Genomic DNA, 19421 nt, shown 5'->3' with positions numbered 1-19421 from the left:
ACTTGCTGCTGACGCTGTGTCCTTTCTTCGCTTCTTTGTGAATATGGAAAAAAGAGCTCTTTGTGAGACTAGAAGCCGAGCACAGTACTCAACAAATATAGCCAGGGCCACTTCATGGCTTCAATCTGCTGTTTATTCAGGTGTCGTGCCCGGCTGAGCGCTGGGTGCTTATCGAGACTTGCAGTGAAGGCATTTCTGTGTTATCTCATTTCTTTTTGGCATTTCTTCACAATTTTAGAACATTTTCAAAGTGCTTTAAGTAGGACATACTTTGGGCAAAACGCAGTAAAATTCAATTCATTCTTGGGATGACAGGGTTATACAAATCCGAGCATTTACGTTTTCGTTTGTTGCATTAAGTTCATGAAATGGTCTGTTCGGAATAAAACAAGTAAAACAAATATCAACGTACATTTAATAAATTTATAATTGGTTATGTACGCATAAAAACATGAGAATTATTTATATTTAAATGTTTCACATACACATGGTATATATTATTTTCTTACTTTCCATACCACTGGTGTCAAACCTGCGGGCCAGGGGCAAGATCCGGCCAGTCACACCATTTGGTCTGGCCTGCGAAAAATGTGCATCAACTTCATGTTTCTTGCCAAAATAGGGTATCCGCAAGAGTGGTAAAAAGTCTAAAATCCAATCATTTGATTTTAAATAATTTTAAGCAACACTTGGTAACTTTTCAGTTTTAGTCGATTTTAGCGACATCGGTGTACAAAAGCGGTAGTATTTTTCCTTACGGAAGACTACATTTCCCATGAGGACACGCGCACACACGCAGTGTCCTAAAATCATAATGGATGAAACAACATTTCTGTTTCCAGCTGCTGTGTGAAGGATGAAAAGTAATAATGTAATGAATCCAATTGTGGCTAAACAATAGCATATGACGGCTAACAACCGTGTAGCTTAGTGTGGCTCACCCACCCCACCCAAACTTGTCAGCGCTGATGAAATAGGTTGGAAGGTGGGGGGTGAGGGGGTCGCGTCACCCCAGTAAGTGAAAGCCGGGCATATTTGTATTCTGTATATCCTAGTAGCGGGCCATTCTTTTTCCTTCTCAGACAAAACTTTTTGTCCCTGTTGCTCTGCCATCTTTGCAGAATTCGCGCGAAAGCGTTACCATTAGAAGTGGGAATCTTTGGGCACCTCACGATTCGATTACAATTATGATTCGGAGGCTACGATTCGATTATAAATCGATTATTGATGCACCCCTCCTCCCCCCGCCCCAAGCTATTAGCGGCTTTTAATGTTTCGTACATCAGTTACAAAAATTGTACAAAAATCCTCTCAGGCTTAAAAGGTATGAAACTAAGGGGCTGTGAAATATCAATAGAACCGTTATGTGGCAAGATAACAAATATTAATAAAGTTAACAAAAAAATAAATCGCATTCATGAGCAATTATCAAAAATAGATCGAAAATGACGAACATTTCTGAAAGTATTCCGGAAACAGCCGAATGGGGCGGAGACGTCATAACAAGGAAACAAAAGGTCGAGGCAGGTGCCATCGTTGTTTATCGACGAGAGAGTTGCGTTCGTGTTTTATCAAAAAATCGCTAAAATGGTTCAAACCTGTCATGCTATGTGGTTTACAAATAGCCATTTGTCGCAATGTAGTACCCATGAGTTCCCGAACGCGAGAAAAAGAGCTGGACTACGCAGACAATGAGTAAAGTTCGTCAGTGCTAAGAGGGCTAATTTTGCAGACCCAGCCTCCGGCACGGTTTTGTGTGGTGCGCATTTTACACCTGAAAGCTTTACGAACTATGGACAAATGAAATCAGGTTTTGCTAAGAAATTGCTGCTGAAAGCAGATGCGGTGCCCACCTACACGCGCAACCACCTAAATGTCCCGAGATAACAAGAAAGAGGACGATGACTGGCTCTGATGAGACCACCCTACCACCCCAGGCAAAGCAAAGGAGGGAAATGGCCAGAGTGAGTACTCTTTTATAATAAAAAACATATCACGCGTTAGATATAGGACTGGACACATGCATAAATTATCGCTCTTAAAATATAAAGAACAAATCCTCTAATCCCATTCATATTTGTGTCGGTTGGCAGAGTGAAAACCGATGATAGCACATTAAATGATAATTATTCTATACATTATTTTGCGGTCACGGTGTATCAGCTTCACAAAAAGAAATGCAAAACAAACCATTCGTTGCCGCCGGTGTTTCATCAGTGTGATTGCTCCCCTCAATGATCCTTTCATTAGGCTGCATTGGCTTTCGTTTGGGCTCAAATTGATAACCCAAAACACCAAAGAAAGGTTCATAACTCTCTTCGTCACCATTACAAGAATGTTCGTTACGTCGGATTCATCGCTGCAACTAGAAACAAAATTGTCCGCCATCATCGCCGCCATTCAGTACTAAGCACTGAACCGGTTGTTTCCTTATAATGACGTCACACACACAATATGCTAGATTTCAGGTATCTCGGGGGCGGGTCGTTTTAGCTTGACAATCGACCTAATTTCTATCATTTTCTTGGTGTTGCGATGTGTGTAATTACACGAAGTGGCATGATATATATTCAAAAGGCATGCGTTGATGGATAAATGATGGAATATTAGCATTTCCCCAGGTGTTGTCATACCCTTTAAATAAATGACTATTTCAGGATCAAGTTAACATTTCAAAACAGTAAATAAAATACTGTAGTTACCCTTCTGTATCAGCAGCTTTATACTACATTCAATTAATTTAATGTTGTGAATCAAACGTTACAGTTGTTAAAATTGCTCCCGTTATTGCATAATTCCCTTTCTGTCTATTTTCAACATGTGAAAGTTTAAAAACTGTTTTAAAGATAGATTCAAGCCAAGATTTTGCTGATCTGGGAGTATTTTAGATAAAAAGTTAATTAGGTTCGCTTGAAAGGTTTGCTACAACAAATAAGAATAATTTTATTTTACCCTACCCCTTAAAAACCTATTCATGTTACCTTGCTTCAGTCTCGCTTTTACAGTGGGGCAAATAAGCATTTAGTCAACCACCAATTGTGCAAGTTCTCCCACTCAAAAATATTTGAGAGGCCTGTAATTGTCAACATAAGTAAACCTCAACCATGAGAGACAGAATATGGACAAAAAACCTAGAAAATCAAATGGTTTGATTTTTAAAGAGTTTATTTGCAAATCATGGTGGAAAATAAGTATTTGGTCAATACCAAAAGTTCATCTCAATACTTTGTTATGTACCCTTGGTTGGCAATAACAGAGGCCAAACGTTTTCTGTAACTCTTCACAAGCTTTTCACACACTGTTGCTGGTATTTTGGCCCATTCCTCCATGCAGATCTCCTCTAGAGCAGTGATGTTTTGGGGCTGTCGTTGGGCAACACGGACTTTAAACTCCCTCCACAGATTTTCTATAGGGTTGAGATCTGGAGACTGGCCAGGCCACTACAGGACCTTGAAATGCTTCTTACGAAGCCACTCCTTTGTTGCCCTGGCTGTGTGTTTGGGATCATTGTCATGCTGAAAGACCCAGCCATGTCTCATCTTCAATGCCCTTGCTGATGGAAGGAGATTTTCACTCAAAATCTCTCGATACATGGCCGCATTCATTCTTTCATTTACACAGATCAGTCGTCCTGGTCTGTTTGCAGAAAAACAGCCCCAAAGCATGATGTTTCCACCCCCATGCTTCACAGTGGGTATGGTGTTCTTCGGATCCAATTCAATATTCTTTCTCCTCCAAACATGAGAACCTGTGTTCCTACCAAAAAGTTCTATTTTGGTTTCATCTGACCATTACACATTCTCCCAGTACTCTTCTGGATCATCCAAATGCTCTCTAGCGAACCGCAGACGGTCCTGGATGTGTACTTTCTAAGCAGGGGGACACGTCTGGCAGTGCAGGATTTGAGTCCCTAGCGGCGCATTGTATTACTGATAGTAGCCTTTGTTACTGTGGTCCCAGCTCTCTGTAGGTCATTCACTCGGTCCCCCCGTTGGTTCTGGGATTTTTGCTCACCGTTCTTGTTATCAATTTGACGCCACGGGGGGAGACCTTGCTTGGAGCCCCAGATCGAGGGAGATTATCAGTGGTCTTATATGTCTTCCATTTTCTAATAATTGCTCCCACAGTTTATTTCTTTACACCAAGCGTTTTACCTATTGCAGATTCAGTCTTCCCAGCCTGGTGCAGGTCTACAATTTTGTCTCTGGTGTCCTTCGACAGCTCTTTGGTCTTGGCCATAGTGTAGTTTGGAGTGTGACTGACTGTGGTTGTGGACAGGTGTCTTACACTGATAATGAGTTAAAACAGGTGCCATTAATACAGGTAACGAGTGGAGCCTCATTAGACCTCGTTAGAAGAAGTTAGACCTCTTTGACAGCCAGAAATCTTGCTTTTTTTTTTTTAGGTGACCAAATACTTATTTTCCACTCTAATTTGGAAATAAATTCTTTAAAAATCAAACAATGTGATTTTCTGTTTTTTTTTCCCCACATTCTGTCTCTCATGGTTGAGGTTTACCCATGTTGACAATTACAGGCCTCTCTAATCTTTTCAAGTAGGAGAACTTGCACAATTGGTGGTTGACTAAATACTTATTTGCCCCATTGTAAATGTTTGGATTTTTGAAGATGCTATAACGAGTTATGTGTTGACAGCTTAGTTAGCATCATAACGGAGAAAACATTCAACAGAACCAATTTAAAGTACTTACATCCATGGGAAAGTGGCCATTAGCTGTAGTGTTTACAAATCTTGGTTCATAACAGACAAATTTCCGGTGTTTTTAGTTAGACTAAGCTTTTTCTATTACAATGTGAAAAAACTGTGACTGATTTCATATACTTTGCAAGTAATTCCGGGCTTCCAAATTTTCTTTTGTACTTTTTCCTGATATCTGTGTGAAATGGTTCTTAAATTGCATTCATTATAGTCTGTAAAAAGTCTCAAATTTGGCTTGTTGAAACCTGCAAAGGCCCTGTAAAATAAACATTTTAATAAAATATCTCAATTCAAGATCGAGGACTTTAGGAATCAGAATTTTACTGTTTTTCCTTTTTGAAAAACAAATTTGGCCTGATTTAATGCAGCAGTTCCCCATCTTTCATCCATTCAGTTTTCATCCGCCTAGCAACCCACTCACCCATTTATTGTTTAATTATTGATTTCTTAATATCCATCAATCTAGACACCTGCGAAGAGAAAATTTGAGTTTAGCAAAGAGCGTCAGTCAGCCCCTGGCCCTCCTCCGCCAAAGAAAAGTAGCCCAGGAAACTCACCAGAATCAAAACTCACGACTCCTAAAGTCAAGACAAGCACGCCGAGCCCTGGTGCCTCCAAAGGTGACACCCTAAAAATATTAACGCAAAATAGTTAGAACAGTATTTATTTATTTATTTACACACACAAATAATTGCGCATCGTTATTCTTGATAGCCTTGCCGGAGAAGACATCTGCAGAAAAGAAGCGTGAGAGTTTGCCAAAAGCCAAAGAGCACCGGTCCAAAGGTGCTAAGAGTCCAGAGCGAGTGCCCTTCAAGCGCATCATGGAGGGAGTGGTGTTTGTTCTAAGTGGCTTCCAGAATCCTTTCAGGGGAGAACTGAGGGAGAAGGCTCTAGACATGGGAGCCAAGTATCAGCCTGACTGGACGCCCGACTCCACACATCTCATGTAAGTCAGCTTTGCAGTTGAGCGGCGCCTCTGGGGAACAGTGCATTTTTTATTTCAGGCAAAGTTACTTTAATCAATATCATTGTCATGGTTTTCCACATAAAACAACAATGTATGGGAGTAGAGAACCAATTTGGGCAGGTCTACTATATTTTTAAAAATGTTCAGCGACAGAATTTTGTTGAAATGATGACTAATATGTTGTTATAAGCCATTTATTAACTATGCTAAAACATAGTCTTACAAAAATCTTGAACGAGTTAAAAAAAAATACATGCAATTCATTGCAATGGCAAAGAGCTAGCACAGGTTTGTCCACGTATTGACCATTGCGCTTTAAAATGTATCAGCAAATGTGGTTAGAATATTTTATTATGATTTTATGAGTTGTTTGATGTTGTCGGGGAGCCGATAATATTGGCCAACAGTAGCATTTTAAAAACAATATTGGATTTTATTGACACCTGTTTTCCATTATCGGATTTGGGCCAATATGTTTGTTACATTCAAAGTGAAATCAAAGCTTTCTGCCATTGTACAAGGTCTGGTCATAGTTTAGTACAAAAGTGATACTTAGTGACCATTAGAATGCTCCAAAACAAGATGCTTGGGATTTGTTATGTGAGCAGACCATTTGCATTCATGGTGCAAAAATTAGATCAACAATAAATGATTGAAAAATAATGAATTATCAACTCATTACAGGTAACTACTGAAGTTACAAGAAAATAGTAATTAAGAAAATTAATGAAACACAAAAATCTGTGCAAAAGCCCTGCAAAATGCATCTTGGTAATTATCATTGCATCGGCATGTCCTATGTGTTAGGATCGCGGAACCGGTGGGGGGATCCCAACGCAGACAATAGGGAAACAGAGATGAGAGTTGCCAAGTTTATTGAACAGAGGAGGATTGATTGCGGGGCAGGCAACATGGATAGCAGTTGGTTGGTGGGTTGGCAGTCCACTGGTAAGCGGAGGTATTTGAGGAGGGGTGCACTATGATTGCCTGCCTGTATTTGTAATACTGTGGTCGCCTTCTAGTGGCTCTTTGAGGGAAATACTGTAAACGTGACGTAATTGTGAATGATTCCTTTTATTTAATTATGTACATTTGGGCTCATTTCAGTTGATATTATTTATATGGGGCATTTATTTTCTTTAACTTCAGCTGAAGTTGTTCTTATTTTTCACAGAATGTTTATTTTATTTGGAAAATCGTGAAGTTGTTACATTTATCATTATTAAAGCATCCAGAGGGGCATCGCAATACAATTACCAATAAGACGTTAAGTGCACGACCGCCTATATCGGTATCGGTTTGATATCTGTATCAGATTTTTGGAATTGGACTATATCGGGATATTGGTTTTCAGTTAAATAGTCATTCGGACAGCTCTAGATTTTATACAAAGCTTTCTGGATTTGAATCTTAAATGTCTGTAACATCTGCTTCTGCTAAAGAAAAACGTCAACAAAAAACATGAAACATTTGTGTGTGAAATTCTTGGAACGTTCTAGGTTGTCTCAAACAAAAAAAACTTTTAAGATAAAAAAAAAAGATAACTCACCACTTGAGGTAATTTATAGTTTGTGGAATTTTTGTTAGTTTAATTTTTTTATTTCACTTCATTTCATGGTTAGTTTCAAATACAATTTGAACAAATATTTGTATTTGTGCTTTATATAAAAAGTTTAATGGGGGGTGGTACCATAATAGTAATTGTCTATGTGAAATATGCTGAAAAAGAAAGAAAAGAAAATACAAATATTTGTTTTTTGAAGAATTTCCATTTTAATTTTTTTTTTTTTTTTCCTAAACCTTTTTTACCACAGTTAATGAACCTGTTTATTTCCAAGGATGGGAAAAAGTAAATATGCCTGTTGTGAAATTTCTACAAAATTTCTCTGCTCAACCTTTTCCCTTTGCCTTCTAATTTTGACTGGCTCTGGGGCGATATTTAAATTAATATTTCATTGCGATCGAAAGTTGTGCCTCTCTTGATTACAGAAAGCACACCACAATATTAGAGCACTTTCAGCCCAACTGAATTCACATCATAGTTTTGTATTCATGATGTTCAAGTACAGCACAGCTCCCGCTCTTAAAGCCTAAACACTGTCTGACTTCGTTTCAAACGAGATGTGAAGAAGGTGTGACGGCCTCATTAGCACTCCCGCCATCACCGAGTTTTACAGCTACGAAGCGAAACATCGGCCTCGCCTGCACTCTTTATGCAATCTAATCTTGTATGTGTGTTTGTCTCTCTTCATGTCCTCTCATTAATGTCCAGCTGTGCCTTTGCTAACACCCCCAAGTACAGCCAGGTGAAGTCAGCGGGCGGCATGATCGTGCGCAAGGAATGGGTCATTGATTGCCATAAAAGGAAACAGAAACTTTCCTATAAGAGGTAAGCTGGAAGCGAATGAGGGAGGGTTGCGTGTGCACTTTGCAATTTCATGACACACACTGTAAAGCAAGAATTCTACACTTGTATTGTGTCTAAAATGAATATCAACTTGGGTTTTCCTTTGTTAAAGTTTGTCATTGGCTGCCAATGACTGCTAAAGACGTTCAGTCCATTTAATCTGTTTAATGGCTTGGACATCTATTGCAGTTAATGGCAGTGAAAGAGTTGTTCACAGACCAAAAAAATAAAAGGTCAATCCATGGTTGGCTGCTCAACGTGCTTGTTATTAGGGCTACTACAAACAACTATTTTGATAGTTGAGTATTCACAGATTCGTTTTCATATACGTTATATCAAGGGCGTTGGTTTGCATTGGGACGGTAGGGACAAAACACGACCAACTTTTCAGGATGCTCAGATTGTCCCTACCAACTTTTAAGCAACTTTATTTGCGTTACATAATGGCTTCAGTTATATAGGTCATTTAGATTGTCTTTCCATATGTTTTAATTGTTGTAATTGGCCCTACCATCATTAGGTGAATTATTTTCAGTATGTTCAGACATACATGTACTTCTTTTCACTTGCTAAATGTGCCGGTCCATTTTTGTCCTCCTAAAAGCACATTTGATTGGCTGATGACCTGACACCCCCCCCCCACCACCACCACCACCACCCACACACACACACACACACACACACACACACACATAAGATATTCGGGATATTAGACAGTTTTTTTTTTTCAGCCAGCAGCCGCTACTGTTAGAAATGTAAAAAGACATCAATGTTGTGGAAGCGGGAAACACACCACTAATTTTGCTACTGAAAGTCTGACATGCATCAGAGTTAGCATAACATTAGACTGTGTGAACTTGCTTACCTGCAAAACTTGAGTAGGTAGATGCTTAGAGAGAAGTGTCCTCCTGTCAGGGGTCGCGTTAACCGGATATTTTCCGTCGTTGACCGGTTTCTTAAAACGGTGACGGAAAAAACTGACGTCCGTCCGTCATTTTGACAGGTTGCAATTCACACCCCAGACCACAGGGTGGCGAGTTAGCATATTAATTAGCTATTGTCTCTCTTAATGCATGACGTCGTTGGCTCTTCTGTCAGAATATTGTAGCGTCACCGGGGTCTGGCGGCGGCACCGTGATTGACACATCAACGCGAGGTTCTTATTGGTGCACCCGGTGTGCCAGCGCGTCATCCAATTGATGGACAAGATTGCCGTCCAATCACATGACGCCACAACTCCGCCCCCCTGACTGGAGCCGCCATATTGTGTGTCAGCTGTTCATGTTTACACATTACCGCTACGTACATGCCTCCTATTACGGCGTGTTTTTCTGCTCGTTAATATTAATAATCAAAATGGTGAAGGCTTGTGTGGCGGTTGGTTGCTGTAACAGAAAAGATAGACGGAGAGACTTGAAGTTCTACCGTATTCTGAGAGACCCGGGAGGATGAGAGCGAGATGGACTGCTGTAATTCGACAAGAAATCTGGGCACCAAACGATCACCACAGACTATGTAGTAGTCATTTTATATCTGGTAAGATGCATTTAATATATATTTAGAAGATTTTGAGCTGACAACCACAATTAAGATCATTGTGTGACGTTGGTGATTGGGGTCTATATTGTTGGCTCTTTTTCTTTGGGGGCGGAGTTGTTGGCGGTAAGCAGAGTAAAAAGGGAGAAAAATACCACGACTCCCGTGTCTAATTTTTCGCCGCCAAGCAAGCGTTACAATATTAATTAAAAATGAATGAAAACTAAATACCATTGAATATGTCATCATTATCATTTTAAAAATTTAAGTGACCGGTAAAAATAGACTATGACCGGATTTTTATGACCCTGTCAGTCAAAATGACAGACAACGAAAATGTCTAGCGCAACCTCTGCCTCCTGTATGTGTTTTCTACTGCTAACGTTAATTAAACTGTGAGAAATGTAGAGAACTGAGTAGGTCAGTTCACTAGGTCCCCCCGTGTGGTTCTGGGATTTTTGCTCACCGTTCTTGTTGTCATTTTGATGCCACAGGGTGAGATCTTGAATGGAGCCCCAGATCGAGGGAGATTATCAGTGGTCTTGTATGTCTTCCATTTTCTAATAATTGCTCCCACAGTTGATTTCTTTACACCAAGCAATTTACCTATTGCAGATTCAGTCTTCCCAGCCTGGTGCAGGTGTACAATTTTGTCTCTGGTGTCCTTCGAAAGCTCTTTGGTCTTGGCCATAGTGGAGTTTGGAGTGTGACTGACGGAGGTTGTGGACAGGTGTCTTTTATACCGATAATGACTTAAAACAGGTACCATTAATACAGGTAACGAGTGGAGCCTCGTTAGACCTCTTTGACAGCCAGAAATCTTGCTTGTTTGTAGGGGACCAAATACTTATTTTCCTCTCTAATTTGGAAATAAATTCTATAAAAATCAAACAATGTGATTTTCTGTTTTTTTTTTTTCACATTCTGTCTCTCATGGTATAGGTTTACCCATGTTGACAATTACAGGCCTCTCTAATCTTTTCAAGTAGGAGAACTTGCACAATTGGTGCTTGACTAAATACTTATTTGACCCACTGTACTGTACGTTGATGGACATATGGATCGAGACTGTGCATTCTATTTTGGTGATGGAAGGCTCGACTTATGCTCCACCTTTGTTAATATTTTTCTAATAGTTTTATAAATTGTAATTTATTAACCTGTTTTCCACATGCACCAATTGTTTTAAATAAAACAAGAAATGGACTTTCGTTGTCCAAAAGTTTTATTGCGATTATTATCTGCAATAAAAAAGAATGACATACTATTTATGTTCATATGTACATGTGTAATGAGCTCATAATACAATTACTATAAACAGATGAAAAAATACCTTGTAGTATTTCCTTGTAACAACAAAATCTAAGTCAGCCCTTCCACATTCAGCATCTGTAATATTATTTGTAATTTTGCCTCATTTTGGTCACTCAAGTGGCTGGTGTATCAATCTACACCTCATGTTAACACAGGCTGCACAGATTGTTAGAATTTTTTCCACGACCGATCAATGAAGTGATAAGAACATATGCACACCACAGAAAGTCCTGGAGCTTCATCTACGTAATGGCGAATCCATTTTTGGAGAATTTGTGGGTTCCTCTGGTTTTGATTTTGCAGTTTGTCTTTGTCAACTTTGTCTACCCACTGCTTACTTCAACCTCACTTCATGTTGTTCTGTCTAAACCGGAAGTTCATAGCAGAAAATGTCAAAGATGGCGCCGCCCATGTTTTGCTCAGGAAAGTTGTCTATACTGTAAATACTAATAATCATGGTTCTCAAAAGTAAATGCATCTGTTTACAAATATTTCATTTCAATTTTTTATAATAATTTATTCATGATAGTATGTCTGCTTTCATCGAGGAACACACGAGTCAGTGGTACTTTAGTTTTTTTGCTTTTAAAATGGGCTTTCAAAATATAGTTTTAAAAAAAGAAACACAGAAAGAATATGTACTGTTTTTTTTTCCTTCTCATTCATTCGTTGCAAAGACCTCCCAGTTCAAATGGGTTGGATGTCTATCGCCGTCAAGTGCATCAAATGAATTAAAGAAAACCACCACCATCTACAAGTTATACTAATAAACGTAATGACTACGACTACGAGTAACCTGCAAAGTCTGAAAAGTTGCAGTAATGCAGTGTTGTACACCTCAAGCTACGTGATTTAAATGTAAAAAGAGCACTAAAGCATCGTGTCCAACAACCTGCTTTTAACAAAAGTGCAACATTGTTCACCCTAATTTAAATCCACATCTGTCACTCTAAATTCCCTCGAGCCGTACGGCACATGTCAGATGTGAAGAATTGAAATCTGCGAGCCCCAAAATATGAACTGTGATTACCTAATGAACCACAGCAGGAGCAGAAGCGCTAGTCGTTCTCAAGATCAAGGCCACAGCGGCAGGATTCTTCATTCTAACTCCAAATTAGCTGTGACCGTACCACACTCCGCCATAGTGCCTTACTCCTGTAATGATTGAAGTCACGACTCAGCCATGGCAGAATTATTCATGAAAACTGAGATCATTATCATGGCCTCGTGCTGAAATATTGCAGCTGTCTACAAGTGGTTCAGATTCAGTGGTTATTAGATGATTTTTTTTTTTTTTTTAAGACGAAGTTCAGTGTCATCCCACATCTAGAATTGCTAACACAAAAAATAGAAACTCACAAAATCTGCTTTGTATGTCCAAGTCTTGCTGCTGATCCCATCCCGAGGGCGTAGGTTTGGTGTCAACATTGGTAGGGAATAGGGATGATATAACAGCATAATCTGCATGTACACTTTTGGCTGGGGACAGAACATTAATAAGACCAAACACATTGGCTGAACAGGGGGTTAAAGCTACATTTCTCACTAATATAAAACTAATTAATCGATAGGCTAAATGATCAATGCAAAATAAATCTTGTATTGACTTATACCTATAATTTTCATGTGTGTTGGTTCATGTGATACATGGTTTGATTTAAATCTTTGTTTTCAAAAATTACTAAATTAAACATTTTGGAAATTTCCAGAATAAATATCTTGATTATATTAGCAATAAATGTTTGCATATGCTGCAAATAAAGATATGTTTAAATTAGGGCTGTCAAAATTATCGCGTTAACGGGCGGTAACTGATTTTTTAAAATTAATCACGTTAAAATATTTGACGCAATTAACGCACATGCCCCGCTCAGACAGATTTAAATGACAGTACAGTGAAATGCCCACATATTAAATTGTGTTTTATGGAGTTTTACCGCCCTCTGCTGGCGCTTGGGTGCGACTGATTTTATAGGCTTCAGCATTGTGTAAGTAATTATTGACATCAACAATGGTGGGCTACTAGTTTATTTTTTGATTGAAATTTTTACAAATTTTATTAAAACGAAAACATTAAGAGGGGTTTTAATATAAAATTTCTATAACTTGTACTAACATTTATCTTTTAAGAACAAGTCTTTCTATCCATGGATCGCTTTAACAGAATGTTAATAATATTAATCCCATCTTGTTGATTTATTGTTATAATAAACAAATACAGTCCCTATGTACCGTATGTTGAATGTATATATCCATCTTGTGTCTTATCTTTCCATTCCAACAGTAATTTACAGAAAAATATTGCATATTTTATAGATGGTTTGAATTGCGATTAATTACGATTAATTAATTTTTAAGCTGTAATTAACTCGATTAAAAATTTTAATCGTTTGACAGCCCTAGTTTAATCATGTAGAAAATTAATAAATACATTTTAATTAATAAATAAATGCACTAACAGGTATTTGGTTTCCAAAGTGTAAAGCCACAACATGCGCTAGCCTTCTTTCCTTCTAAACCAGGCCGTTTACAAAAGAACAGCAGCAGCATGTGTTTTTTGACTGTCAACACTTTCCTGTGGATCACAGACAGCAGCTTCTTGCTCAGATTTTTCTGGTTCTTTAAAGTTTCTCACGGTTTAATTAACGTTAACAGTAGAAAACACATACATGAGGGCACTTCTCTCTAAGCAGCTTCCTACTCGAGTTTTGCAGGTTAGCAAGTTCACATAGTTTAATGTTATGCTAACTCTGATGCAGATCTGACTTTCAGTAGCAAAATTAGTGGTGTGTTCCCCACTTCCACATCACTTACGTATTTTTACATTACTTACGGTGGCTGCTGCTGCTTGCCAAAAAAAACCCTTCTAATATCCCTCGTCTTCGAAGTGGGCAGAGGCGGCAGCATGTTGTCAACATGTATTTCTGTTGTGTGTGTGTGGGGGGGGTATACGGTCACATTCAGCAAGTGAAAAGGAGCATACATATGTAAGTCTGAACATATTGAAAATAATTCACTTAATAACGGTAGGGTCAATTCTATCCTTACAACGCATAGCAAGACGATCTAAATTACCTGTATAACTGAACTCACTGTATAATGCAAATAAGGTTGCTTTAAAGTCGGAGGGGACAATTTCAGCATCCTGAAAAGTTGGAAGTGTTATGTCCCTACAGTCCCTCTGCAAACTTGCGCCTTAATCCCTCCAAAACCTTATTCATGTTTGCTACAGATATCGGGTGTGGGTGTTGAGGGGCTTCAAATCCCATTCGTAATCAGTTTAGCAAATGCAGAGTTGTGAGAGCGAAGTTGCTAATCATATTTGATTTTAATTTGATTTCACTTCGCAGATAAGACAAGGTTGACATGAGTGCTGCCACAAATGGTTATACACCAGTTTCCAAAAAAGCTGGGACTCTATACGGCGTCATTGAGAGGCCAATCTATCATTCATAGAAATGCCGCCTGGCACGGGATTCTGATCTATCATGGCAAAATGTATGTATGTCTCACTAAGGGGCGATAAAACAAGGATAAGCACTACTTTTGTGTACCCAAACCTGTTAATTCTAAACATTCTTATGATCGCGAAAAATATGATAATAACAATGATTTGGCAACTGCTGGGTCCAAGGGAAGCCGTGTCAACGACTTGGGGTCACATCCATTCCTAAAATGGCTGCACGAATGAACATTAGCCAGGGGAGTTGTTTGAGCAAAAACAAGACTAGACACAAATATTAGGAAAGCAGATCATTATCTAACTGTACAATATTACTTTGGGAACCCGATACAGTAGTACTTCACGGTATGAAATTAATTTGTTCCGGAGTGGCTTTTGCATCATTTTTTTGTGTGTATAATAAATCACGTTTTACATGTGAATCGTCTAATTCAGTGCTTCTTAATTATTTATTGTTATCCCCCCCCCCCCCCCCCCAGGAAGAAGTAAACACCCCCCCCCCACTCTCTGCCGCCACTGTGAATAATATCATTTGTCTATAAATTAATATTATAAGTACACCTCTGCATAACATTGTGTCCTTTTTCATATTAGAGAAAAAATATATAGTTCAACTTACAATAAAGTATAGAAAAGACTTAAAGTGCATCACTTTGCCTGAATTAAAAAATATATATCTGTGTACAGTATATCTGTAATCCAATCTGTAAAAATACACTCAAGGTACATGTTTTGGACCATTTAATAGTGAGAAATAAATTTAATAAAATCAATAATAATAAATTCAAATAACCATTTGACCGAAAAATCAAAAATTAGAATAGAACAAAAACAACAGTGTCATTGGACAGAGGGATAGTTTTTATTTTTGCTATTTTGCACTGAGTAACTTGGTATGCCACCTTATATGATGCTAACAGTGCTCACTGGTTTGATGATCTCGCACTGCGAAACAAAACAGGACGATTGTAGGCAATACTCGGCACGTCTTAGCTGAAAACAAAATATCAAGTGGCTTATCAATGTGAGTGACATATTATTTGATTTGGCTTCCTGCTGTAGGTTGCAAACATTTTCAGACACACACTGGTCTTTTCTCATCTCCCACTACATTGAAGTCAAAGCCAAACGCTACATACGCTTAGTCATATGTCCTCATCTTAGCTCTTCATATCTCCAGTGCTCTTTGCTGTTTGCTCTTGTTTTGTTCAAAAATACTGCGCACACTCTGAAAATGTGAGCGCCACTGCCACCCACTGAGTGGATGTGCAATTACACTTTATCCTAGTGGGGGGGGGGAGTATGTTCCCCGAGGTCACATGGGCCATCCCCGGCATGACTCTCCGCCCCCCTGGGGGGAGCCCGCCCCACTATTTGAGAAGTACTGGTCTAATTCGTTGAAAGCTGTGCTAAAACACCACAGTAAATTTGCTCTCATCACCTCTTATTGCTAGTCTTTATTTGTTGTGCTTTGTCGCCCCCCAGTGGCGCTTAAGTGTAACTAGTTTGTTAGGTTCCAGCTCATTCTACAGATGTTATCAGATGAGTACTTGAGCTCATAGCCAAATCCGATCACTAAAAGACGAGTTAACTTTGGCAGCTATTGCTTGTTATTTCATCACGCTGTTTGTGCCTTGAAAAAGCATTGCTTGTAAGTGAATTTATTCATTTGTTTCATCTTTTCGCACATTGTGGTGTGTATATTTTGTTTGTTTACATTTATTGTCAAACGTACAGTAGTTACATTATTTAATTGCTGTAAGCGGGAATTATCCATTACAATAGGTATTATCTTTCGTATGACGAATAGTTTTTCTTAATATGAAGGGAAAAAAGCTCAGAAAAACTTTTGGTTAAATGAATTTTTTCTTGTATGGAAGCTTCCATATCTCAAAGTACCAATGTACTGTATTTTTCAGCCTATAAGTCGCACCAACCAAAAAATGTGCAATGAAAAGAGGAAATAAACATATATAAGTCGCACCGGAGTATAAGTCGCATTTTTGCAGGAAATTTGATCAAATCCAACGCCAGGAACAGACATGTCATCTTGAAAAGCAAGTTCAAATGAAAATAGAATAGGGAACAACAGGTTAAATAAGTGTACGGCATGGTAACGATTACGTATAAACAACAAACTGAGAACGTGCCTGGTATGTTAACGTAGCAAAGCTCTTAAGACTTATTCAGTTAACTATAGCATTCAGAACATGCTAACAAGTTTACCAAACATCATTGTCACCCCAAATCACTAAATCCAATGAAATAATATAATAATGTGTTAATAATTTCATACATACACTGCTGGCCAAAAGTATTGGCACCCCTGCAATTCTGTCAGATAATGCTCAATTTCTCCCAGAAAATGATTGCAATAACAAATGATTTGATTGTAATATCTTCATTTATTTTGCTTGCAATAACAAAACACAAAAGAGAATGGAAAACAAAAAAATTAATCATTATCATTTTACACAAAACTCCAAAAATGGGCCAAACAAAAGTATTGGCACCCTCAGCCTAATACTTGGTAGCACAACCTTTAGACAAAATAACTGCGAAGAACCGCTTCCTGTATCCATCAATGAGTTTCTTAGAATGCTCTGCTGGAATTTTAGACCATTCATCTTTGGCCAACTGCTCCAGGTCTCTGAGATTTGAAGGGTGCCTTCTCCAGACTGCCATTTTCAGATCTCTCCACTGCTATTCAATGTGATTCAGGTCTGGACTCATTGCTGGTCACTTTAGAAGTCTCCATTGCTTTCTCTGAAACCATTTTCTAGGGCTTTTTGAAGTGTGTTTTGAGTCATTGTCCTGCTGGAAGACCCATGACTTCTGAGGGAGACCCAGCTTTCTTACACTGGGCCCTACATTCTGCCGCACAAATTTTTGTTAGTATTCAGAATTCATAATGCCATACACACGGTCAAGCAGTCCAGTGCCAGAGGAAGCAAAGCAACCCCAAAACATCAGGGAGCCTCTGCCATGTTTGGCTGTGGGGACCGTGTTCGTTTCTTTGAAGGTCTCGTTTTTTCCTGTAAACTCTATGTTGATGGCTTTTCCAAAAAAGCTCTACTTTTGTCTCATCTGACCAGAGAACACTCTTCCAAAGCATTTTTGGCTCACAGGTAAGTTTAGGTAAACTCTAGCCTGGCTTTTTTATGTCTCTGAGTCAGAGGTGGGGTCTTCCTGGGTATCATACCATAAAGTCCTACCATAGAGACGACGACGGACAGTATGGGTTGACACTGTTGTACCCTCAGACTGCATGACAGCATGAACTTGTTTGGATGTTAGTCAAGGTTCTTTGTCCACCATCCGCACAAGCTTTCGTTGAAATTTCAATTTTTCTTTTCCGTCCACATCTTGGGAGGTTAGCCACAGTGCCATGGGCTTTACACGGGAACATTCAGGTCTTTGGAGATGGAGTTGTAGACTTGAGATTGCGCATGCTTCCTCACAATTTTGCTTCTCAAGTCCTCAGACAGTTGTTTGGTCTTCTTTCTTTTCTCAATGTGGTACACACAAGGGCACAGGACAGAGGTTGAGTCAACTTTAATCCATTTTAACCGGCTGCAAGTGAGATTTAGTTATTGCCAACACCTGTTATGTGCCACAGGTAAGTAACAGGTGCTGTTAATTACACAACTTAGAGAATCATCACATCATTTTTCAAAGGGTGCCAATACTTTTGTGGGGCCCATTTTTGGAGTTTTGTGTAAAATGATAATGATTTAATCTTTTGCGTTTTTTCATTGCAAGCAAAATAAATGAAGATATTCCTACCAAAGCATTTGTAACTGCAATCATTTTCTTGGAGAAGTTGAGCATTTTCTGATAGAATTGCAGGAAAAATGAAAATGAAAGAGTCTTTCCGCTGGCATCCACTTGATCATTTCCTTGTGCATCCCTTTAATTGATATCCCTTGTCAGTAGCACTGGATGACCCCATTTAATTCAGAGGCCAGCAGTGATTCATTTACCCGTTCAGTTCAAATAATTAGACGTCCACCATCGTCAGTGAATGAGTTTACGATACGGGTAAATAGTGTCTTGTGATGCTTGTGCTCCAATGTGATCATGAACAATTTGGAGGTTATGAACAAAAATAACGGCAGCCTGCCCCATAGATATTAACTTTAATGGAATTTTCCACACAGCCTCCCGAGTGTGCAGACAGGCGATAAGACGCGACGCGCGTTTAACGCCATACTAAGCTGCAGTGACGAGTCTTTTATATTCCCAAAGTCTCCCAGAGACAGGCTGCCATTCCCTATCCTACACCTCCACCTCATCCATTCTCCTCGCTTCCCTCGCTATTGTGGACCGCCTCTGCTTCGACAATGTTTCCTTTATTTACCAGCCGCATCTGCTATGCTTAATTAAAGCCAGCACTCACTTTGATGGTGACGAGGGCCTGCACAAACACTCGAGTGTCCGCACTAACGTCACAAGACAAGTGACTGCTACTTTAAAAAGGCGGCGCAGTTATTATGCCGTTGCACGTACACCATTATGTGACACATCTAAAGATATTCCAGTCAATGCTGGTGATAAAACCACCTTCCTTATCTTCCTTATTTGGCAATAATGAGCATGCAATCGACTCTAAAAATCTTGTTACGTTTTGATTTAATTATTTCTTTCATTCAGTATGTTCTGAAGACCAAAATATGAATATTGAACACCCATTGGGTTCCCCCAGTCTTTGGCTTATATGGCAGCAAGTCTTTTTCATTGATTGGGACCCAAAAAAGAAGGGAAACAAATCACACTTTTATATTTTTTTTTAAATCAATGTGTTTGCATTTTGACTGGGAGGGAAGAATGAACTAGTGCTGCAACAATTAATCGATTAACTCGAGTACTCGATTAGGAAAAAAAGATTCGAATTGAATTTTGATGCTTCGAGTATTCGTTTATGTGAAGTGGTGTTGTAATGGTTTGTTTTGAAAGTGTTCGCATTTAGTTTTACTGATTTGGGTGGATACACGGCCTCTAGTCTGCCTCAT

The 19421-nt window shown here is 38.9% G+C and overlaps 1 protein-coding gene across 3 annotated transcripts in view; it reads left to right on the top strand.

Moving 5' to 3' along the window:
* xrcc1 (X-ray repair complementing defective repair in Chinese hamster cells 1) overlaps positions 1-19421 on the top strand; it is a 60471-nt gene that overhangs the window by 14772 nt on the left and 26278 nt on the right. For all 3 annotated transcript variants that reach the window (XM_057834978.1, XM_057834979.1, XM_057834977.1), the window contains 3 exons: positions 5186-5339; positions 5434-5668; positions 7962-8078. In XM_057834978.1, coding sequence (XP_057690961.1) covers positions 5186-5339; positions 5434-5668; positions 7962-8078 — 506 coding nt within the window. The remainder of the gene's footprint in view (positions 1-5185; positions 5340-5433; positions 5669-7961; positions 8079-19421) is intronic.

The sequence above is a fragment of the Corythoichthys intestinalis genome, chromosome 4, assembly GCF_030265065.1.
Source record: "Corythoichthys intestinalis isolate RoL2023-P3 chromosome 4, ASM3026506v1, whole genome shotgun sequence".
Lineage (NCBI taxonomy): Eukaryota > Metazoa > Chordata > Actinopteri > Syngnathiformes > Syngnathidae > Corythoichthys > Corythoichthys intestinalis.
Note: the sequence above shows the minus strand (reverse complement) of the source record. Positions and strands in the feature narration are given on the sequence as shown.